This window comes from Pan paniscus, chromosome X, assembly GCF_029289425.2.
Source record: "Pan paniscus chromosome X, NHGRI_mPanPan1-v2.0_pri, whole genome shotgun sequence".
Taxonomy (NCBI): Eukaryota; Metazoa; Chordata; class Mammalia; order Primates; family Hominidae; genus Pan; species Pan paniscus.
The window spans coordinates 152,398,712-152,423,865 of record NC_073272.2 but is presented as its reverse complement, the minus strand read 5'-3'; the positions used below and the strand labels follow the sequence as shown (position 1 = coordinate 152,423,865).

At 36.9% G+C, this 25,154-nt stretch overlaps 1 protein-coding gene across 1 annotated transcript in view; it reads left to right on the top strand.

Moving 5' to 3' along the window:
• The window catches only part of GABRA3 (gamma-aminobutyric acid type A receptor subunit alpha3), a 261,093-nt gene that overhangs the window by 67,002 nt on the left and 168,937 nt on the right, over positions 1-25,154 (top strand). Inside the window, exon 2 of the mRNA XM_003804517.5 lies at positions 11,368-11,533. Within this exon, the coding sequence (XP_003804565.1) occupies positions 11,394-11,533 (140 nt within the window). The 5' untranslated portion in view covers positions 11,368-11,393. The remainder of the gene's footprint in view (positions 1-11,367; positions 11,534-25,154) is intronic.

Here is a 25,154-nt window from a genome sequence, read left to right as displayed (position 1 = left end):
CCACATATAAAAATCATGTCATCAGTAACCAGAGACAATTTCTCCTCTTCCTTTCCATTGAGAATGCTTTTTAACTCTTTCTCTTGCTTAATTGCTCTGGCTAGAAATTCTTTTACTAAGCTGAAAAGAAGTGGCAAGGGTGGGCATCCTTGTCTTGTTTCTGATATTAGAGGAAAAACTTTTAACTTTTCGCTGTCGAGAATGATTTTAGCTGCAGGTTTGGCATGTATGGCCTTTATCAAGGGTTTTTTTTTTTGTAATCAAGAGAGTGTTGAATTTTGTCACATTCTTTTTCTAAATTGATTGAGATGATCATAGGGATTTTACCCTTTGCTTTCTTAATATGGAGTATCATAAATTTTTGATTTGCATGTGTTAAACCATCTTTGCATTCTAGTAGACATAAATCCCAGTTGATCATGGTAAATGATTCTTTCAGTGTGTTATTGAATTTGCTTTGCTAATGTTTTGTTGAATGGTTTTGAATCTATATTTATCAGGGATATTGGCCTGTAATTTTCTTTTCTTTTCTTTTTTTTTTTTTTTGAGATGGAGTCTCACTCTGTCACCCAGGCTGGAGTGCAGTGGCATGATCTTGGCTCACTGCAAGTTCCACCTCCCAGGTTCGTATCATTCTCCTGCATCAGCCTCCCGAGTAGCTGGAACTATAGGCACCCGCCACCACGCCTAGTTAATTTTTTTTGTATTTTCAGTAGAGACGGGGTTTCATCGTGTTAGCCAGGATGGTCTCGATCTCCTGACCTCGTGTGATCCGCCTGCCTCGGCCTCCCAAAGTGCTGGGATTACAGGTGTGAGCCACCATGCCTGGCTGGCCTGTAATTTTCTTTGTATGTGTGTGTGTTCTTGTCTAGCTTTGGTATTAAGGTGTTGAAAAAAAATCGTTAAATTTACATGATACTACAAAAGATCCAGAATAGCCAAAATAATCTTGAGCAAAAAGAACAAATGTGAAGGCATCACTGTCCTTGATTTCAAAGTCTATTATAAAGCAATTGTAATCAATCAAAACAATATGGTACTGGCATAAAAAGAGACACATCGACCAATGGAACAGGAAAAGGATCCCAGAAATAAGCCCATATATTTATGGTCCTTTGATTTTTGACAAAGGTGCCAAGAACATGCAATGGGTAAAGGATGGTCTCTTTAATAAATAGTGTTGGGAAAACTGAATATACACATGCCAAAGAATGAAATTGAACCCTCATCTCACACCATATTAAAAAATCAGCTCCAATAGATTAGAGACTTAAACATAAGACCTACAACTATAAAACAACTAGAAAAAAACATGAGAAAAAGCTCTATGACAGTGGCCTGGGCAATACTTTTTTGTCTATGACCCCAAAAGCACAGGCAACAAAAGCAAAAATAGACAAGATGCCATCAAATTAAAAAGTCTCTGCACAGCAAAGAAACAACACATTAAAGAGGCAACTCCCTTTATGGTAGAATGATTTATAATCCTTTGGGTATATACCCAGTAATGGGATTGCTGGGTCAAATGATATTTCTAGTTCTAGATCCTTCAGGAATCGCCACACTGTCTTCCACAATGGTTGAACTAATTTACACTCCCACAAACCGTGTTAAAGCATTCCTGTTTCTCCACATCCTCTCCAGCATCTGTTGTTTCTTGACTTTTTAATGATCACCATTCTAACTGGTGTGAGATGGTATCTCATTGTGGTTTTGATTTGCATTTCTCTAATAACCAGTGATGATGAACTTTTTTTCATATGTTTGTTGGCTGCATAAATGTCTTCTTTTGAGAAGTGTCTGTTAATATCCTTTGCCCACTTTTTGATGGGGTTATTTGTTTTTTTCTTGTAAATCTGTTTAAGTTCTTTGTAGATTCTGGATGTTAACCCTTTGTCAGATGGATAGATTGCACACGTATGTTTATTGCGGCACTGTTCATGTTAGCAAAGACTTGGAACCAACCCAAATGCCCATCAATGATAGACTGGATAAAGAAAATGTGGCGCATAGGCACCATGGAATACTATGCAGCCATAAAAAACAATAAGTTCATGTCCTTTGCAGGGACATAGATGATGCTGGAAACCATCATTCTCAGCAAACTAACACAAGAACAGAAAACCAAACACCGCATGTTCTCACTCATAAGTGGGAGCTGAACAATGAGAACATATGGACACAGGGAGGGGAACATCACACACCAGGGCCCGTTGGTGGGTGGGGGGGTTAGGGGAGGGATAGCGTTAGGAGAAATACCTAATGTAGATGACAGTTTGATGGGTGCAGCAAACCACCATGGCACCTATGTAACAAACCTCCACGTTCTGCACATGTACCTCAGAACTTAAAGTATATATAATAAAAAAGAAACAAGTATCAATATGACTAAATAAATGCTTAAATATATTAAGAAGAGACAACCCCCTGAATGAGAGAAAATATTTACAAACCATGCATCTGATAAGAGGTTAGTGTCCAAAATACATAAGGAACTCACACAACTCAATAGCAAGAAAACAAATAACTGGATCAAAAAATGGGCAAAGAACTTGAACAGACATTTCTCAAAAGAACATATGCAAATGGCAAACAAGTACATGAAAAAAATACTCAGCATCACTACTCTTCAGGGAAATGCAAATTAAAAGCACAATCAGTGTCTTAGCTAATTTTGTGTTTCTATAAAGGAATACCTGAGGCTGGGTAATTCATAAAGAAAAGAAGTTTATTTAGTCCACAGTTCTGTATGCCATGCAAGAAGCATGGTGTCAGCATCCACTGGCTGCTGGTCAGGGCTTTTGTGTTGTGCTGAAATGTGACAGAGAAAGTCAAAGGGGAAGCCGGCATGTGCAAAAGGAGATCAAATCTGAGGGGTGTCCTAGCTTTATAACAATTCACTCTCCTAGGAACGAATCTATTTCCCCAAGAACCAATCCAGACTTGAGAGATAAAGAATTCACTCACTACTGCTAGAACAGCACTAAGTCATTAATGAGGGATCTGCCCCCATGACCCAAACATCTTTCACTAGACCCCACCTCCCAACACTGCCACACTGGGCATCAGATCTCAGTATAAGCTTGGTAGGGCTAGACAAACTATATTCATAACATAGCAATGATATATCACCTCACACCTGTAAGACAGGCTTTTATAAAAAAGATGAAAGATAAGTGCCGGCATTAATACAGAGAAAAGGGAACTCTTGTACATTGTTGGTGGGAATGTAAATTACATGATCAAAAATGATACAGAAGTTCCTCAAAAATCTAAGAATAGAACTACAATATGATCCAGTAACCTCACTTGTGGGTATATAACCCAAAAGAAGGAGATCAATATATTGAAGAGATATCTGCACTCCCATGTTTGTTGCAGCACTGTTCACAATAGCCAAGATTTGGTAGCAACCTAAGTGGCCATGAACAGATGAATAGATAAAGAAAATGTGGTATATATACACAATGGAATACTATTCAGCCTTAACGAAGAAGGAAATCTTGCCATTTGTGACAATATAGATGAACCCGAAGGATACTATGCTAACTGAAATAAGCCAGGAACAGAAAGACCAATAGCACATTCTCTTTTATGTGAAATCTAAAAAAGTTGAATTCATAGAAGCAGAGTAGAGTGATACTTACCAGAGATGGGGTGGGGTAGAGAGAAAGGAATGGAAAGTTGTTGATCAAAGGGTACGATGTTTCAGATAGACAGGAGGAATAGCTTTTGAGATCTATTGCACAGCAGGGCAACTGTAGTCAGTAATAATGTATTGTATATTTCAAAATGAAGGAGTAAATTTCAAATGTCTTACCATAAAAAGATGATAGGTAAGAAAAGTGATCGATACGTTAATCATCTTGATTTAATCATTCCACATGTATACGTATATCAAAACATCACATTTAAATACAAAAATTAGCCAGGCATGGTGGTGGGCGCCTCTAATCCCAGCTACTCAGGAGGCTGAGGCACGAGACTCGCTTGAACCCGGGAGGCAGAGGCTGCAGTGAGCCTAGATCGCGGCACTGCACTCCAGCCTGGGTGACAGAGCAAGGCTTCATCTCAAAAAAAAAATCACATTGTACCCCATAAATGTATACAACAATGATTTGTCAATTAAAAATAATATCAGTCCTGATATTTGGTAAAGTCCTTTTGCCTTATTCTTCAAAACTTCAAGAGGCTATTGTTTGCTTTGCATTTCCATATAAATTTTGGAATTCCTTTGTCAAATTTTATCAACCAATCAAAAAATAAGCCCGAAGAAAAGGAAGATGATAGTAAATATCTATTATGTTATTTTCTATTTCAAAAATTTATCATCATATTTTAATTATCATCTTCTTTCTTTTGGGGCTTTAATTTTAATCTCATTCTTTCTGATTGAACTAGGTGCTTAGCTCATTACTTTTTTTTTTATCTTTTTAATATATGTGTTTAAGGCTACATGGCTTTCCTTAAATACTGTGTAAGCTGTATGCCATAATTTTGATAGTAATTTTGTTATTGTACAGTTAAGATTATGTTCTAATGTGTATTTTGATTTTATTTCACCATGAGTTATTTAGATGTGTGTTTCTTAATTTTCAACCACTTATCAATGTTATCATTATCACCTAATTACTAATTTCTACCTTAATTGCATGTGGCAGGATAAGATATCCTATATTATTTTAATAATTGAAATTTGTTGTGATTTTCTTTATAGCCTTGTACATTTTTGTAAATATACCTAGTGAGATTTTTTAAATGTGTATTTTCTTTTGCCATCAATGGGTATGGTATTCTCCGTATTTCCATGAGGTCAGATTTGTTACTCGATCTTGTTCAAATCTTCTGTATCTGTCCTAACTTCTTTAATCTTTCTAATACGTTAATTTCTGAAAGAGATATGTTATGATGAGAGACATCTACGTTTTGTGTAGTTTTGTTAATTTTGCTTTATATATTTTGAATCTTCATTATTAGGTGTATAGAAATTTATTATATCTCCCTGGTAAGTTGAACCTTTTTTCTCATTATTTCTAGTAAAACCTTTCACATAAAAGTCTTTATTTCTTATTAAAAAATAGATGATTTTTTGGTTAATAATTACGTAGCATATATACTGTCAACTTTTCTGTTTTCTTATGTGTTAGATATGACTCATAAACAATATGTAGTTAATTTAGTTTTAATCACTTTTAATCTTTCTGATAACTTTTTTATTTGCACCAGAGCCTTTAGTTCCTTTACATGTAAAAAAATCGCCGATATATCTGGGTTTGAAACTATCATCTTCTTTTAATGCTTTCTATTTAGCTTGCCCATTTTATGTTCATTTTCCTTTTGTGTGTGTGTTTTTTTCATTTATTTATTTTATATTTGGATCGATAGCTTTAAAATCATTTTTTCTCCTCTTCTAATATAGAAGACACACAGTCTATTTTTATTTAGATTTAGTGGGTGTCTTAGTAATACACACATTTTACTTTCTAAAGTCTTTTTATATCTGGAAGTTGTATTTGATTCTTTAATAAAATCATCTAGTTTATTGTTTAAATATCCTGTTCTCTGCAGATATTTTAAACTTCTTTTGGTGGAGGTCCTAAACCTTTTATATAATATGCACCTGATAAATTCAATATCTGAAGTATGGGGATTTGCTTTCTGCTCTAGCTGTTTCTGTTGTTTCTCTCTCATTGTGCCTAGATTCCTTGTTTTAGTGATCTTTCTCTGTATACCGACCAATGTCTGCGAAAAATTATTTATGGGGGTTTCCCAAAGCCTAATACAAAAATGTCATTTTCTAGTGATGATTTATGTTTACTTCTGCAGGTCACCTGAGGCAGAGTTTGCAGGTACTTTAAATTAAATTCATGACTTGAGATTTATTGGATCAAACATTAATGTGAATTTGAGTTGCAAACTTAAGAGAGTAAGAGAGGCCTGCTTGTGGTTTAAACCCTTTTGCAGGGGGATCGTTTTGTCTGTTTTATTTGTCTCAATTTGTCTATGCCCTGTTCAAACTAAAGCAACTCTCTTGCAGTCTCCTGGGGTTTGAAGAAGATACACAGGCATGCTTCTGATTCATCAATAATCTGAAATTGTAGCATGTGTTTGTGTGTATGTGTGTGCATGCATGTTGTCAGACTCCACACCACTTGAAAATTCTAGGCTTTGGTTTATGCACTCCTTGCTCTATGAGGCTGTCAAAACTACAACATGGTTTGGTAGCTCTGTATTTATTTTCTCTTACTTTTCCTTGGATTGCTGTTTTTGTTTTCTTTTTTTTTTAAATTTCCTTAGGTTGTTTTTCTTTCTCTCTTATTTAATCATAAAGACATTGAGTAATGGCAATTTATTAATTTATCCATCTGTACAGTTTTGGGTTTATTCTCCCCAAAATAAAGTTTTGTTTTATAGTTTTGCTGCCTTAATTATTCTTGAGATGGTGTTATTTAGAGAACAAATTTCAATTTCTGTTTAGTCTGTTGTGTTAATTATGATGTTTGAATCTGTCTTCATATTTGTCAGCTTAGTCATTGCAAACTGAGTGCTGTGTTAATTTACATTAACACCCAATTTCTTTCATTTATCTTTTATTTCTAAGATTTTATTTTATTTAGTCTGCAGTATTATTATTGAAAGCAGAAGGTTTTATGAGTTGTTGCTAATAGTGGGGATGGGTAAAGAATAGCAACTATACCTATATATACCTCACAGAAGAGTACAGTACAAAATATATTAATCATGGAATGACCACATACATTTTTTGCTAGTTCAGCCCCTAGGTTTCTAAATTACGGTGTTTATGTGACATTGGTTTGTCTTTTCCTAACAGTCTTTGGGTATTTTTAGAAGATGAAACGTGTTGTATAGTACAAGAATGTTTATCTGAATCCATTCTCAATAGCAATGTATATAATCAAATTCCCTTTTAGACATTGGATTTTTGCCTTTTTTCCATTATTCTTGACAATCAAACTTCCTTCCACCCACTGTTTTCTGTTATTCCTGTCTCTCTTAATGAGAATTTCAGAGGTGATATGTTTTCAGTTGTGTTAACTCAGAGGCAAGGAGCCCCAAATTAGAGGTATCCATATACAAACCCACAAAAATATTGAATAGAGATAGACAGAACTGCACTGTAATTAGATTGGTATCATTAAATTCAGTAAGGAAGAAGGCAGAATGTAGATGATTAAAAAATAAACAGAAGGCAATTAAGCTGCAGTAAACAATTATAAATTACTAGTTCAAGAAACTTGATTGATAAAAGAAAGAAGGTAACAGCTAGAAAGAAACATATTGGTAGAATTTCTCTTACAGTGGAATAAACTTTATTATGTTTATAGTCTAAGAGAAAGGAGTCATTAGAGAACAAGAGATTTAAGATATAGGTGAGAAAGAGAGTCGATGGAAAGGAAAAAAGTTGATGAGGTCAGGAGCTTAGGTTGAGAGATTATCCTAAGATAGGGAAGGTTCACCTCATTTTCTGAAACAAAAAGAAAAAGTAAGGATAAATATAAAAGTGAGTTAATTTTGTAGGTTGAGACAAGCTGATGTCTTAAATTGGGTTTCACTCAAGCAGGCTCGGAGATTAGGATTCATATGAAGGTAGTTTATTGGGAAGTGTTCCCAGAAAAAAAAATAAGAGTTTTGGGAAGTGGGGCAAGGAAGTGAGGGTGGCCAAGCAAGGGTAATGTATCAAGCAAAGTACCATGGAAACTGTGTGGGTCACACCTCACTGTTGCCCCTATCAGGGAGCTGCATTATTTGTACTTCTGTATCTGTCAGTCTTAGTTTAGGGCTGCCCTAGTTTGGAAACTCAAATTCTCAGGCAATTCTGATTGTCAGTGTGTACGGGCAAAAGTTAGTTTCAGCAATCTGAGGACAGCTCTAATCCTCAGACAAAGAAATGCAGATGCTGCCTTTTGGGAGGGAAGGCTCAATGGAGTCAGGGTATATGAAACTGGTGAAGAGATCCAAGGGGATATGAATGAGGCATTAATAATTAGCTAGTGTCTAATATGGGTGGTTTGTCTCTTCTGATCATCTTGACTTTGTACTGAAAGAATATACTAGTTTCCTTAAATAGGCAACTTGAGAAGAATGACAAAGGTTTAAAATAGTTGAGAGGAATAGGGAAGAGGACTGGTTTATGACAAATTGAAGGATTATTGAAGAATGCTGGTATTGGAAATAATGAATTTATTGTGGAATTTTCTTCAGCTGCTTTCATCAGTCTAAGACAAAACAGATTGTTTGTGGATTGATCCCAAATAGGGTTTCTAGACAAATACAGTGGAAGGTCATATAAACAAGGTGCTGAAAGAGTAGTCCAAGTAATTTACTTTGGATCCAGCCTTGAAATGAAAGGAAGTAACACTAGGCAAGTCCAAGAGCCTGGGTGACAATGAAAGGATCAACAGACTAGAACACTAATTTCAAAGAGCAAGTGGAGTAGAAGTAAAAGTTTATAAACTAGAAGAATAACAGAATAAGGTCAAACATCAAATACCATAGTTTAATATTTGTGATATAGGAGCAATTATGCATAAGATACAGGGTGTGATTGAATGGAAGAGAAAGTCATAGAGATTGTGCAGATCAAATAACTATGGTAGATATATTATCTACACAAACAGTGAAATACTGAAAATGATAGAGGGATATGAAAAGCATGAGCTTTGGTTATTGTAGCCTTGTAGTATAGTTTGAAGCGGGGACTGTGATGCCTCCAACTTTGTTCTTTTTGCTTAGGATTAACTATTTGGGCTCTTTTTTGGTTCCATATTAATTTTAAAGTAGTTTTTTCTAATTCTGTGAAGAATGTTGATGGTAGTTTAATGGGAATATAAATTACTTTGGGCAGTATGGCCATTTTCATGGTATTGATTCTTCCTATCCATGAACATGGTCCTGGCACAAGAACAGACACATCGACCAATGGAACAGAAAAGAGAACTCAGGAAAAAGACCACACACCTACAATAATCTGATCTTTGACAAACTTGACAAAAACAAGCAATGTGGAAAGGATTTCCTATTTAATAAATAGTGCTGGGAGAACTGGCTAGCCATATGCAGAAAATTGGAACTGGACCCCTTCCTTATACCTTATACAAAAATTAACTCAAGATGGATAAAAGACTTAAATGTAAAACCAAAAACTATAAAATGAAGAAAATCCTAGAAGAAAATCTAGGTAATACCATTCAGGATATAGGCATAGGCAAACATTTCATGACAAAAACATCAAAAGCAATTGCAACAAAAGCAAAAATTGGGCCAAGCGCGGTGGCTCACGCCTGTAATCCCAACACTTTGAGAGGCCGAGACAGGCAGATCACGAGGTCAGGAGATCGAGACCATCTTGGCTAACACAGTGAAACCCTATCTCTACTAAAAATACAAAAAATCAGCCAGGTATGGTGGCGCGTGCCTGTAGTCCCAGCTACTCGGGAGGCTGAGGCAGGAGAATGGCATGAACCTGGGAGGTGGAGCTTGCAGTGAGTGGAGATTGTGCCACTACACTCCAGCCTCTCCAGCCTGGGTGACAGAGCGAGATTCCATCTCAAAAAAAAAAAAAAAAAGAAAGAAAAGAAAAAATTGACGAATGGTATCTAATTAAACTAAAGAGCTCCTCCACAACTAAAGAAACTATCAGCAGAGTGAACAGACAACCTACAGAATGGGAGAAAATGTTTGCAATCTATCCATCTGACAAAGGTTTGCTATATAGAGTCTACAAGGAATCTAAACAAATTTACAAGCAAAAAACCCCATTAAAAAGTGGGCAAAGGACATGAACAGACACTCCTCACAAGACATTCATGTGGCCAACAAACATATGAAAAAATGCTCAACATCATTGATCATTAGAGAAATGCAAATGTCCATCAATGATAGACTGGATTAAGAAAATGTGGCACATACACACCATGGAATACTATGCAGCCATAAAAAAGGATGAGTTCATGTCCTTTGTAGTGACATGGATAAAGCTGGAAACCATCATTCTGAGCAAACTATCCCAATGACAGAAAACCAAATGCCGCATGTTCTCACTCATGGGTGAGAATTGAACAATGAGGACACTTGGACACAGGGCAGGGAACATCACACACCGGGGCCTGTTGTAGGGTGGGGGGATGGGGGACAGCTTAATATAGATCCAGTGGCTGCTTTTTTGAGGCATGTGGGGTGAATTTAAAAGGACTTTTGTTCTTAATCTCACCAACCAGAATAGCTCCTTAATGTGTATCTGTTTTACATATTGGTCTCTTTTATAAGCTTTCTTGGAAAAAAAACCAGTTATATATCCCTCCATTTTCTCTGAAAATTAATTCACTGATATGACTGAAAAAGGGTATGTTGTTGGGTCAGAGTTAGGTCTCCTTCAAGTTCTCGGTGTCTCATAATCAAAGAAGCCACACAAATTAGAGGTAGCAAGTAACCATCATTTTATTGGTTGCTTTCTTAACCCCATGTCTTGGGTAAATCTCCACTGATCCAGGGTTCATAAAACAGCCTTCCTTATAGGGAACTCCATATCACTAGTTCTATCACCAGTATAATTTGCTGACCTCTTAGAGATTTCAGTGTCAGGAAGTAGGCTTGGATTTCTCTTTTTGTTGTGTCCCCTATCTAAAGGAACAAGTTTGCTTTCAAATATCTCTTTATGGGGAAATACTGCATTCTTATTCAAGAGCCATGATGTCTCATTATTCAGTATTTTCTCAACCTAATTTAGAGGAAACAGTCTATCCACTTCAGGCCATTTAATCTTTTGGAAAATTGTTTAACTCTATGAAGATGGGAATCAATCCCAAAAATGCTATAAAAAGACTCCAGGTCTTAATATACTAGGATAGTAGGATTCTCTACGATATTACACAGTTAACCAAGGCAAAGGACTTTGTAACACTAAAGATCAAACAGGGAATTGGAGGGAAATAAAACGAAGACATGAGAGAATATTTTAAGATCTTAGATTATAAGAGGTAACCCAAGCTGAGGGAAGTTCTGTGATTCACCTAATCACATAGGGTGAAGCCAAGGAAAGAGATGTTGCAGTAACCTCAGACTCCTGATTACTGACTTAGGGCTGTTTGTGCTACACTATGCATCCTTTCTTGGATGGGCTCTGGTATATTTAGGAGAAGGGTATATTGGGGGCGATTTTGGTGGCATTGACAAGCTGGGAAAAGGGGACTGTTGAATTAAGCACTGAGTAACTAGACACTAGAGAAGTTAAATGGCTCTAATAGAGTTTAATAACATCTCTTTCTCTCTTTTTTACCTCTTTCTCCTCTCTCCCTTTGTTTTCTACTCTCTACCTCTTATCCCTTATCTAAACTGTGAATCTCACAGGTCTCTCCAAGTTTGTGCCTAAGAAGATGATAATCACACAAACGAGTCACTGTTACATGACCAGCCTTGGGATTCTTTTCCTGATTAATATTCTCCCTGGAACCACTGGTCAAGGGGAATCAAGACGACAAGAACCTGGGGACTTTGTGAAGCAGGACATTGGCGGGTAAGAACCCCTAACTCTTAGGATGAAAGAAGACTGTGATAAATGTTTGCCTTAGACCAAAACTTCTGATGTTTTCCCCCAGATGAACCCAAGTACTCTGGTCTCTGATACTTATACATTACATTATATTTAGAAAAAATCATAGGCTCAGACTCTCAAAGTAGAAAGAGATCTCAAAGTTTCTTTTTCTTAGACAACACCCTGGCCCAGGCTTGAATCACCTCTGTAATATCTTAAAAATAGTTCTTTTGCCCTCAATTTTATCTCTCCTCTCTTAGATCTTCAACCTTTTCCTTTTTATTGGCTGTGTGGCTCCATAGCATTTAAACATGATAATGTTTAGGAATCACTCATCTTAAATTTAAAAATCTTCCCTCCAGATACTGCCTTAATTATTTGCTCCCCTTCATAGCCATATTTCTTGAAGGAGTGGTATGCTTCATTGCATCTATTTACCTCTCACCCTTTCATTCACTTGCTGCCATCTGACTTCCAACCCCAGACTCTAAGGCAACTTCTGCAGCCAAGATGGCCAATGTTGGTTCTGTTGCTGAAATGAACACTTCTCTGTTCTTACGTTCCAATATTGTTGACTTCTCCATCCTTAACTTCATTTTATTATGAAATAAAAATACATGTAGAAACATGCATAAAATATAAATATATAGTTTAATAATAATTCTTTTTGGCTTCAGAGACACTATAATTCTCTGGTGTTTTGATTGGGTTCTCTAGAAACAGAGTATGAAACAGGGATTCTTGAGCAAATGATTTATTGAGAAGTCACTTTCAACAGAAACCTGTAAGGAAGTAAGGGAAGGAAGATAGGGAAAGAGAAGAAGTAAAGCAAAGGTGTAGCCTCAATTTGACCTCATGAGGAGAAGTGGGGCATAAATGGCACTAAAAGATTTGTCCTACTTTGAGGCAAGGGACCCAAGCTTGTGTACTCTCACCTCAATTAGTCTTTGCCTGTGGATCCCCTGGAGAAAGGCATAGTCTTCCAGATATTTTAGGTGAGGCGACTCCCTTCAACAGGTAGTAATTTTCCAAAGTAGCTGCAGGATGATTTCACTGGCCCAGTAAAGGGATCCGAGAATAGTATTATACCAATAATAAATACTACATCTGGTTTTCTTTATACTTTTATGACTATGCTTTCTGCAATATTTTCCACAATACTACACAGGTACATCAAAGACCTTTGTGATATAAAGATCCTTTTTAGTCTTCTTTTGTTCACCCCTCAGGTGTTTGTGTTTTTCCTTGTTTTGTTCTAGGCACACTTCTTACCCTACAGATCCCCTGAGTGATGTAATCCATTTCTATGATGTAGTTACCTTATATATGTAAATGCCAATGACTCCCATCTCAATCTTCATTCCAGACTTCTCTTGAATGTCAGACTTCTATATCCAACTGTCTACTGAACATGCCCACTTGGCTATTCCACACACTTCTTAAACTAAGCATGTCCAATGTATTTAATTATCTTCATCTCCCTCCCCCACCCTAAAGAACAAACATAACAAAACAAACAACAAACAGACAAAAATATTCCTCTTCCATTTTTTTTCCTGTTTCACTCAGTGGTACCACTGTGTACCCAGTTGCTCAAGTCAGAAACTTGGAATCATTTTTGCCAGTTTTCTACCCTTTACTCTCCAGATCGAATCAATCACCAAGATTTGTCATTTCTACCTCCCACATCTCTTGGATTCATCTACTTTTTTCCAACTTTTCTGCTAGCACCCTAGTTTAATCTGATGTTGTCTCCCACTTGGACCACTGTGCGAACCTTGTCTTACTTCCTAAAATCTTGTTTCCATCCAAACTAACCTCCACTCTGTAACTGTTTTTTTTCTGTAATGCATGTTTGACCATACCTACCCTATTTAGAGCCCTTTCATGGTTTTCTGTTGTCCCTACAATAAGGTACAAACTCTTTAACATGATTTTATAAAACCCATTAGGACCCAGCTTCTACCCACCTTGCTAGCCTTATTTCTTAGTCTTTCTGCCACCAAACTGTGTTCAGCAATGTTGAACTCCTTTTAGACTTTAAAATCCCTTCTAATCCAAGGAATATCATTACTAGAAATGACCTCTTAGCCCTGCAATATTTCAGTATTACACAAGGTATTTTATTCCTTAGTAGTGACTTTTTTTTTTTTTGGTTTTACATTTGGCTATTGTCCTATATTCTTGGAAGCATGCATCTTGAAGTAGGAAGTATTCCTAATTATTTTTGCAGTGTTGATTATCTTAATGTACTCTGAGTCTTTTCATCTTATATCAGCATTTTTACAGTAATCTCTGGGGCTGAGGCTGCAGAACTGGGCTTGTATGTCCTTAGAATCTTGGTATATAAGACTCTTTTTGTTCTTTCTTACAAAATGGAAAATAAAACCCGTTCTGTTTTGTTAACTCCTCATGTATTTCATTTCACTGGGCCATGATAGATTCTAAATAAGATGAAGGTTCTAAATAAATTAACCTTACCACTTCAAGTGTTAAAGCCTTTTACATTTTAACTCTGATAATATAGTTTTCTAAAAATGTATTGCATATTTTCTTATAACCCTAAACAAGGATTTTTTTTAAACAGAATAGTCCCATTTCTTTGTGACTTTTGGTCATCATAAAGAAAATTCATGGTTGCATGCCATGGCACATGCCTGTAGTCCCAGCTACGTGGGTGGCTGGTACAGAAGGATCTCTTGAGCCCAGGAGTTAAAGGCCAGCCATGGCCACACAGTGAGACTCTATCTCTAAAGCAAACAAAAAGACAAAAAAAACCCACAAAAAATTCTTAAGCACATGTTCATTATATTCATTCGAATTTTTTTTTTTTTTTTTTTTGAGACGGAGTCTAGCTCTTCACCCAGGCTGGAGTGCAATGGCGCGATCTCCGCTCACTGCAACTTCCGTGTCCTGGGTTCAAGCCATTCTCCTGCCTCAGCCTCCGGAGTAGCTGGGATTACAGGCACATGCCACCACGCCCAGCTAATTTTTGTATTTTTAGTAGAGACGGGGTTTCACCATGTTGGTCAGGCTGGTTTCGAACCCCTGACCTTGTGATCCACCCGCCTCAGCCTCCCAGTATGAGCCACTGTGCCCAGCCAGTGTTAGTTCTTACGTCCCGTGTCCTCTTTACAATGGTTTGTTAGCATCCTGTTGATGCTTAGAAAACCAGACAGCCTAGTTTTTAGTGATTATGTCAAGGAGTAGGCCAAGAAATCGTACCTGAAAAAGCAGAGTGAAGTGCTTGGTTTTAGTAAAGAGGCAATACAATCACTGCATGTTTTCTTTCTTTCTTTCTTTTTTTTTTTTTTTTTTAAAGACGTGGTCTTACTCTGCTACCCAGGCTGGAATGCAGTGATGTGATCATAGCTCATTGTAACTTCAAACTTTCAAACTCCTGGGCTCACATGATCACATGATCCTCCTGCCTGAGCCTCCTGAGTAGCTGGGACTACAGGTATAAGCCACCACACGCGGCTGATTTTTAAAATTATTTTTTAGAGATAGGGTCTCACTGTCTTGCCCAGGCTGATCTCAAACTCCTGTCCTCAAGAGATCTTCCCACATTGACCTTCCAAAGTATTGGTATTGCAGGTGTGGGCCACCACACCTGGTTTCTGTTTCTTGAATTAGAAACATTTTTTTCTTTACTTTCCTCCAAGCCCAGTGCAATTAATACTTTTGAGACATGATACTACTAAAAGCATGGCCCAAATATTAAGGTTGTATTCTTCTGCATGTCTTTTGGGTAAATAATGAAATTAAGGCAGAAATAAAGAAATTTCTTGAAAGTAATGAGAACAAAGATTAAATACCAGAATCTCTGGGACATGGCTAAAGAGTGTTAAGAGGGAAGTTTATAGCACTAAATGCCCAAGTCAAAAAGTTACACAGATCTCAAATTAACAACCTAATGTCACACCTAGAGGAACTAGAGAACCAAGAGGAAACCAGCCCCAAAGCTAGCAAAAGACAAGAAATAACAAAAATCAGAGCTGAACTGAAGGAAATTGAGATGCAAAAAAACATACAAAAAATTAAGTCCAGGAGTGTGTTCTTTGAAAGAATGAATAAGATGGATAAACCACTAGTTATTCTAATACAGAAAAAAAGAGAAGATCCAAATAAACACAATCAGAAATAACAAAGAACATGTTACTGCTGACCCCAGAGAAATACAGAAAACCCTCAGAGACTACTATGAACATCTCTATGCATACAAACTAGAAAACCTAGAAGAAATGGATAAATTCCTGGAAACTTGCGACTTCCTAAGACTGAACCAGGAAGAAATTGAATCCCTGAACAGACCAATAACAAGTTCCAAAATTGAATCAGTAAAAAAAAGCCTACCAATCCGAAAAAGTCTAGGAACAAATTAATTCACAGCCAAATTCTACCAGATGTATAAAGAAGAACTGGTACCATTCCTACTGCAACTATTCCAAATAATTGAGGAGGAGGGACTCCTCCCTAACTCATTCTGTGAGACCAGCATCATCCTGATACCAAAACCTGGTACACAACAAAAAAGAAAACTTGTGGCCTATATCCTTGAGGAACGTAGATGCAAAAATCCTCAATAAAATGTAGCAAACCAAATCCAGTAGCATATCAAAAATTGAATCCACAATGATCAAGTAGACTTTATGCCTGGGATGCAAGGTTGGTTCAGCATATGCAAATTAATAAATGTGATTCACCACATAAGTAGAACTAAAAACAAAAACACACATAATTATCTCAGTAGATGCATAAAAGCCTTTTGATAAAAATCAACATTATTTCATTAAAATGAAGGACTACAGGTATAAGCCACCACCCAAACTAGGCATTGAAGGAACATACTTCAAAATAATAAGGACTATCTATGAAAAACCCATAGCCAACAGCATACTGAATGGGCAAAAGCTGGAAGCATTCTCCTTGAAAGGCAGAACAAGACATGGATGCCCTCTCTCACTACTCCTATTCAACATGGTACTGAAGTCCTAGCCAGAGCAATCAGGCAAGAGAAAGATATAAAAGGCATACCAATCAGAAGATAGGGAGTCTAACTGTCTCTGTTTGCAGACAATATGATTCTATACCCAGAAAAGTCTCTGCCCAAAAGCTCCTTGATCTGATTTTAAAACTTCAGCAAAGTTTCAGGATACAAAATTAATGTACAAAGATCAGTAGCATCATACACCAACAACATCCAAGCTGAGAGCCAAATCAAAAACGCAATCCCATTCACGATAGCCATAAAAGAGTAAAATACCTGTGAATGCAGCTAACCAGGGTGGTGAAAGAGCTCTACAATAAGCATTACAACACACTGCTCAAAGAAATCAGAGATGACACAAACAAATGAAAAAAATTCCATGCGCATGGATAGGAAGAATCAATATTGTTAAAATGGCCATACTTCCAAAAGCAATTTACAGATTCAATGATATTCTTATCAAACTACCAATGACATTCTTTACTGAACTAGAAAAAAACTATTTTAAAATGTATATGGAACCCCAAAAGAGCCCAAATAGCCAAGGTAATCCTAAGCAAAAAGAACAAAGCTAGAGACATCACACTACCTGACTTCAAACTATACTATGGGGCTATAGTAACCAAAACAGCATGGTACCGGTACAGAAATAGACACCTAGACCAAGGGAACCGAATAGAGAGCCCAGAAATAATGCCACAGACCTACAAACATCTGATCTTTCACAGCATTGACAAAAATAAGCAGTGGGGAAAGAAATCCCTATTCAATAAATGGTGCTGGGAAGGTGGATTAAAGACTTACATGTCAAACCTAAAACTACAAAAACCCTGGAAGATAATCTAGAAAATATCATTCTAGACATAGGACCTGGCAAAGATTTCATGATGAAGACATGAAAAGCAATTGCAACAAAACCAAAAATTGACAAATGAGACCTAATAAAATGAAAGAGCTTCTGCACAGCAAAAGAAACTATCAAGGGAGTAAACAGACAATCTACAGAATGGAAGAAAATATTTGTAAGGTATGCATCCAACAAGGGTCTAATATCCAGCATCTATAAGGAACCTAAACAAATTCACAAGCAAAAAACAACCCAATTAAAAAATAGGCAACAGACATGAACAGACACTCCTCAAAAGAAGACATTTTTTTGTGGCAAACAAGCATATGAAAAAATGCTGAACATCACTGATCATTAGAGAAATGCAAATCAAAACCACAATGAGATACCATCTCATATCAGTCCGAATGGCTATTATTAAAAAGTCAAGTTATAACAGCTGCTGGTCAGGTTGCAGAGAACAGAATACAGAGCTCAGAAATAATGCTGCATACCTACAACTATCTCATACACTGCTGGTGGGAATGTAAATTAGTTCAGCCATTGTGGAAAGTAGTTCGGTGATTTCTCAAAGAACTTAAAATGGAATTACTATTTGACCCAGGCATCCCATTATTGGATATATATCCAAAGGAATATAACTCATTCTATCATAAAGACACATGTATGCATATGTTCATTGCAGCACTCTTCATAATAGGAAAGACATGGAATCAACCTAAATGCTCATTGAAGTGGATTAGATAAAAGAAATGTGGTACATATACACCATGGAATACTATGCAGTCATAAAAAAGAACGAGATCATGTCATTTGCAGCAACATGGATGCAGCTGGAGGCTATTATCCTGAGCAAACTAACACAGGAACAATAAACCAAATACTATGTGTTCTCACTTATGTACTTCTTTGAGTACACATGGACACAAAGAAGGGAACAATAAACACCAGGGCCTACTTGAGGGTAGAGTGTGGAAGGAGGGTGAGTATAGGAAAATTACCTTTTGGGTACTATGCTTATTACCTGGGTGACGAAATATCTGTACACCAACCCTCATTACATATAATTTACCTACATAACAAACCTGCACATGTATCCCGTAACCTAAAATAAAGCTGTAAACAAAAAAATTATGACAAAATTAGACTTGGTTAATCATAAAAAGCACAAATATTAGAGTTGTATTTGCCATAAATAAAGGATCCAATATAATTTTAAAATATAGAGTTTTTGCTGATAGTTGTGGTACTTAAGAGCTGCTGCTGCTTTTTGATTATTTCCATACTTTCTTAATTATGTTTTTGTGTATTGAAAAAAATCCATTACTGCATTATTTTATCCAACTTTAATGATTTATTCAATTAAACCACCTACATTGGCCGCCACAGCCATTTTAACAATCAACAGTGGTTTATCGACCAGTACTTTGTATAACTCATGTGCTAGATGTAATAGTTCTCAACATTCAGTATTTGTAAGCAAGAAAGCAGGCTTCCGCATTTGAAGATTATGATTTGGTAGCTCTGGGAATAGTGCCTAAAATGCCCCAGATGATTCTGGTGTAAGGAATCTTTGGGGACACAGTTCCTGTTTTTAAGAAACTAACAGTATAGTTTGGGATTTGGGATTCTGGAACTTTAGAACAGCACCCATGGAAAAACCTGTAGAGAGCATTTAATCTGATTTTTTAATCTGTACCTGAAGAAACTGAAGCCCAGAAAGGAAAATTGACTTTCTTACAACGAGTTAATAAGAGACCCAGGTCTAGAGCACCCGTTTCTGATTCCCAGTCCTGCATTTTTGATAAGAAGCTACAGAGAGTAATTTCAACTTCATATAATAAATGAATTTCCTATACTCCTGGTGCCTGGTCAAGTATTTTGACCATTAGCAAATGGAGTTATGTACGTGAACAATGTCAAGTTGAACCATTTTGAAACTGACATTTTGCTAGGTCAGAACGATCAAATATCAGCAATTTTCATAATGGGTCAACACGTAAGTGCCTAAGCAGCAAATGCCAGGTCTGACTGCAATTTGTTGAATTTGTCAGGATCCCAGAGAATATAGATGGGACATTTCAATTATTTGAGGAGGATATATTTGCAGAGACTAATCATAAAGTTATGATCTAAGTGGAGGGAAACCGCAAGGAATAGAGTAAGAACCTAAGGTGAACAGCACACATATCATGTAAATCAAGCTTTCTTCAGAGGTGCAGATTTTTGGTGGAGGAAACAGCCAGCCTGAGAAGATTTCACAGGGAGAGAGCCAGGGAGTTACATGCCCAGTCTTTTCGTCTTCCTCTGATCTTCAGCCAAGGTGGCCAAACTCAAGTTGAAGCAAGAGGCCAATGGCGCCCGTAATGTAGTGCATAAAAATTAGCCTTCTAGAAAGGAGAACGGGGTGGAGAATAGTGAAAAGGCAAACGAAATATGCTGCACACAAGGCCGCATATTTCCACACTACTAATAGAGTAGGGACTATGATTTGGGAGGAATATGACACTATATTAACACATTTTCTGCATCAACATTATATGGTGGTGGCCATGGTGACAACTGATGCAGTGAACTGAAGAGGAGACCGCTGGGGAGTTGCTTGTCTCCTTGTCATATCTACAGCCCGACTTGGTTCTACTATCTAAAGGTGTCAGTGCTTGTAAGCATCTGTATTCATCTTGAAAATGATTTTCTCAGTTCTCTTAATCTCAGAATAAACTGTCACCTGTGGCCACACATGTACTTACTTTTACTTGGAATATAAGTATGAAAAGTCCAAACCCTTCCATTTACATGTAATTTCTATTAAAGAATCAATGCATCAATACTCTTAGCATTTGATCATCAAATCTTAAAATTTCAGAACCAGACTTGGGACCTGAGAGGCTGTCAGTTCCTAGGCTCCTATCCTGGGAAAGAATCCCTCCTGCTTTATGGTTGATGATTCACCTACCAGTTTGAATCTCTGCAGTGATAAGCTGCATTAGTACCACAGGGCATAGCTCCAGGGGTTAGAAAGTGCTTCCTATATTGAACTGAAGTCCACCTTCTTCAAACACCTCCTAGTTATAGGGCCCTGTAACATTTGCAGCATTTGCTTCTTTTTCCATATAGTGGCTTTCAGATATACTCCATGCTTTCTTGTCTGCAGGCTAACTCTTCATTCCTTTCAAATATTCTCTTGGCATAATATGGTTTTGCAGACATTGCTTCAAACTGGACACTCTCCCTTGTTATCTAATTAAGCTATTTTTTTGAAATTCGATTCCTTAGTCTTACTTATTCCATTATGTTAGTTTAAACTTTATATTCATAGAGTCCTATATACCAAGCTCTATTCTAAGTTATTAATATATGTTGATTAATATAATCCTTATAACAGACCTGATAGCTAAGTGATGTTATTATTCCTTTGCAGATAAAATATGGAGACAGAGAGAGGTCAGGTAACTTGCCAAAGCTCACACAGCTAGAAAATAGAAGAGTTAGGATTGAAACCCAGAAAGTTTGGTTCCAGAGTCCGTGCTATTAATCATTATGATATATTGCTTTTCCTGAGTTTGGTTACTTTTAAGTAAGAATGAGGCGCATGTCAATTTCTTTTACATACATGAACATTTACTTACATATAGTAACCTCTCAACCACTGAATTCTTAATATCTCAGCCACATAGCTGGGTAGACCATGTTCAGATGCGGCAAGTGCATTTTTCTTATAGGACCTGGAGAAATAAGAAATATAATTTTATCCTACCATTTTCCCTTTTGAGGTGGAAGTGTAGAATTTGTAACACAGAACAGGGATGGACATGTGAGGCCACAATCAATGATACTTTGTAGGTGATGTTGTGGCTTCCTGTTGCGTTATGACAGGAGGCAAGGTTGTCTTAGTATGGCTGATGCTGAATTTTATCACTTGCTTAGGGCGATGACTGTTGGGACTCGCCATTGTAAGGATATCAACCATCAGGATTAATTCAAAGTCTTTGAGCTGATGGCCAGCTCATTGCTTTGATCATGGCTGTGGGTGTGGGGGTAAAGAACAAATAATAGTAGGGGAGATAATATTTTTAGTACTTTAGTTTTCTTTTCTTTTGTGTCAAAAAAAATCTTTCCACATAAACAGTGTTATAAATGGTTCTCAGGTTGGCCTATTAATACCTGCTTAACCAGAAATGTTGCCAAAATAGTGCTCATGCATTGGCACTATGGTTACAGTCATTCAGATTAACTATGAGAAACAGTATTGCTTACTCTTGTCTAGAAAACTAGCTACCCTTTATGGCATTGTTTCAAAGGAAGAATGTACCCCTGCTTCTTTGCAAACTTTGGTTCATGACACATTTTAAATTGCGGTATGTCTGCTTATGGTCACATGGAATCATATGTCTACTAGCTTATTTTATCATTCACAACATATACTAATTAAATATTTCTCTTTTTTTGTGAAGCAGTGGCTTTTAGTTACTAAGAAGGCATGAAGGACTTGGTCTTTATTTTACCAAGTGGGTAGGTGTGTCTCAAGTCAGTACCTCTGTAGTTTTATTACCAGTCCATATAAGCTATTTCAGAAAAGAACAGCTGTCTTTTTCAGATGGATTTGGCATATTCTAGCCAAAATCAGGTTAGTTCTTCTTTTTTTTTTCTTCAAGCAGCTTCTGTAAAGAGAAAGTGTGCTATTGAATTCTAGGTGTTTCTCATTTCCTCCCTAGTATATAACTGGCATCCTTAGTGCTGAATCTTTAGTTGAACATTTCCACTTATAGGAAAGACTGGACTTGAAAAATGAAAACATGAGGAATATTTGGAAATGGTGAGTAATCTGATTTGCCTGTGATTGGTGGTCAGAAAGAAAAGTAGTAGAATTTGCAACTGTAAAAGTATATCAGGAACAGATTGCAGAAGGCCATGAATGTCAGGCTTAGGCATTGGAATTTTATTTGGTTAGCTATGAAGAGTTATGAAAGGTTTGTGAGCGATGCAGAGACATAATCTGCTCAGTAATTCCGAATTTTTATTATTTAAAAAAATCTGCTCTCTCCCAGGAAATATGTGGTTTAGGAAAAATGCCATCCTTTTAATGAAGTAAGTATCTTTCCTCTTTGGGATGTTGTATGAACTGCGTCAGCAACTCCACATTTGTGCCTCTCCTGCTTTCCCTTAACATAAACACACCAGGATCCTCAATGAAGGATGTTGGCAGTGACAGCATTAGTTTGACAACTTCATTGAGGATGCTCTAGATGGTCAGTGATCTTGACTTTCTCCTATAGCCTAAAAGATAATGTATTGTAAAGGTTTTTCATTGCATTTTCAGGAGTTTGGGGGGAAGTTAATGAACAACCTTCATTTATAAAACAATTTTGTATTTATTGTCTTATTTACCTATTTATTTCAAAAGTTTTCTAATGTAGGTTATTGTTATCCCCATTTTACATATATGGAAATACAGGCATACCTCATTTGACTGTGCTTCACTTTATTGTGCTTTGTGGATAGCATGTTTTTTACAAATTGAATGTTTGTGGCAACCCTGTGTTGAGTGAGTCTATTGGTGCCATTTTTCCAACAGCATGTGCTCACTTTATATCTCTGTGCCGCATTTTGGTCATTCTTGCAAATTTTCAAAGTCTTGATTATTATATCTGTTACGGTGATCTGTGATTGGTGCTTTGATGTTATTATTTTAATTGTTTTGGGGCACCATGAATTCCACTCATGTAAGACAGTGGACTTAATCGGTAAATATTGTGTTTGCTCTGACTGATTATTCCACTGAAGGGCCATTCCCCTGTCTCTCTCCCTCTCCTTAGGCCTTCCTTCTCCCTGAGATACAACAATATTGAAAATAGGCCAATTAGTAGCCCTACATAGCCTCTAAGTGTTAAGTGAAATAAAAATTTACATGGCTCTCACTTTAAATCAAAAGCTAGAAATGATTAAGCTTAGTAAGGAAGGTATGACAAAAGCTGAGATACTCTAAAAGCTAGGCCTCTTGTGGCAAGCAGTTAGCCAAGTTGTCAATGCGAATGAAAGGTTTTTGAAGGAAATTAAAAATGCTACTCCAGTGAGCACATAAATGATAAGAAAGTGAAACAGCCTTATTGCAAATATGGAGAAAGTTTTAGTGGATAGAAGATCAAGCCAGACACAACATTCTCTTCAAGCAAAGTCTAATTCAAAGCAATGCTATAACTCTCTTCAGTTCTGTGAAGACTGGGAGAGATAAAGAAGCTGCAGAAAAAGTTTGAAGCTAGTGGAGGCTGGTTCATGAGGTTTAAGGAAAGAAGCCATCTCCATAACATAAAAGTGCAAGGTGAAACACAAGTGCTGATGGAGGAGCTGCAGCAAGTTCTCCAGAAGATCTAGCTATGATAATTGATAAAGGTGGCTACATGAACAACAGATTTTGGTAGATGAAACATCCTTCTATTGGAAGAAGAAGTCTTTCAGGACTTTAATAGCTAGAGAGAAGAAGTAAATGCCTGACTTTGAAGCTTCAAAGCAGTGGCTGACTCTTTTGTCAGGGGCAAATGCAGCTGGTAACTTTAAGCTGAAGCCCATTGTTCATTTACTATTGGGAAAATCCTAGGACCCTTAAGAATTATGCTAAATCCACTCTCTCTATGCTCTGTAAATGAAATAACAAAGCCTGAATGACAGCACATCTGTTTATAGCACGGTTTACCAAATATTTTAAGCACACGGTTGCAGTCTACTTCCCAGGAAAAAATACTCCTTTTGAAATATTATTTTTCAATGACGATGCACCTGGTCACCCAAGAGCTTTGATGGAGATGTGCAAGATGAATGTTGTTTTCATGCTTACAATACAACATCCATTCTTCAGCCCATTGATCAAGAAGAAATTTTGACTTTCAAGTTTTATTATTTAAGAGATACATTTCATAAGGTTATAGCTTCCATAGATAGTGATTCCTATGATGGATCCAAGAAAAGCCCATTGAAAACCTTCTGGAAAGGATTCACCTTTCTGGATATCACTAAGAGCATTCATGATTCAGAGGAGCAGGTCAAAATATAAACATTAACAGGAGTGTGGAAGAAGCTGGTTCCAATCCTCATGGGTGACTTTGAGGGGTTTGAGACTTCAGTGGAGGAAGTAACTGCAGATGTGGTGGAAATAGCAAGAAAACTATAATTAGAAATAGAGCCCAAAGTTGTGACTGAATTGCTGCAATCTCATGAAAAAACTTGAAGGGATGAGTTGCTTCTCACAGACGAGCAATGAGAGTGATTTCTTGATAAGGAATCTACTCCTAGTGAAGATGCTGTGAATATTGTTGAAATGACAACAAAGGATTTAGAATATTACATAAACTTAGTTGATAAAGCAGTGCCAGGGTTTAAGAGGATTGGCTCCAATTTTGAAAGAAGTTCTACTGTGGGTAAAATGCGACCAAACAGCATCACATGCTGAAGATAAATCTTTTGTGAAAAGAAGAGTCAATTGATGAGGCAAACTTCATTGTTGTCTTGTTTTAAGAAATTGCCACAGCTGCCCCAGCCTTTAGCAACCACCTCCCTGACTGGTCAGCAGCCATCCACACTGAGGCAAAACCTTCTACCAGCAAGAAGATTATGACTTGTTAAGCCTCAGATGATTCTTAGCATTTTTTAGCAATAAAGTGTTTTTAATTAAGGTATGTAAATTGATTTTTAGACATAATGCTATTGAACACTTAATAGAGTGCTGTACAGTATAAACGTAACTTTTTTATGCACGGGAAACCAAAATATTT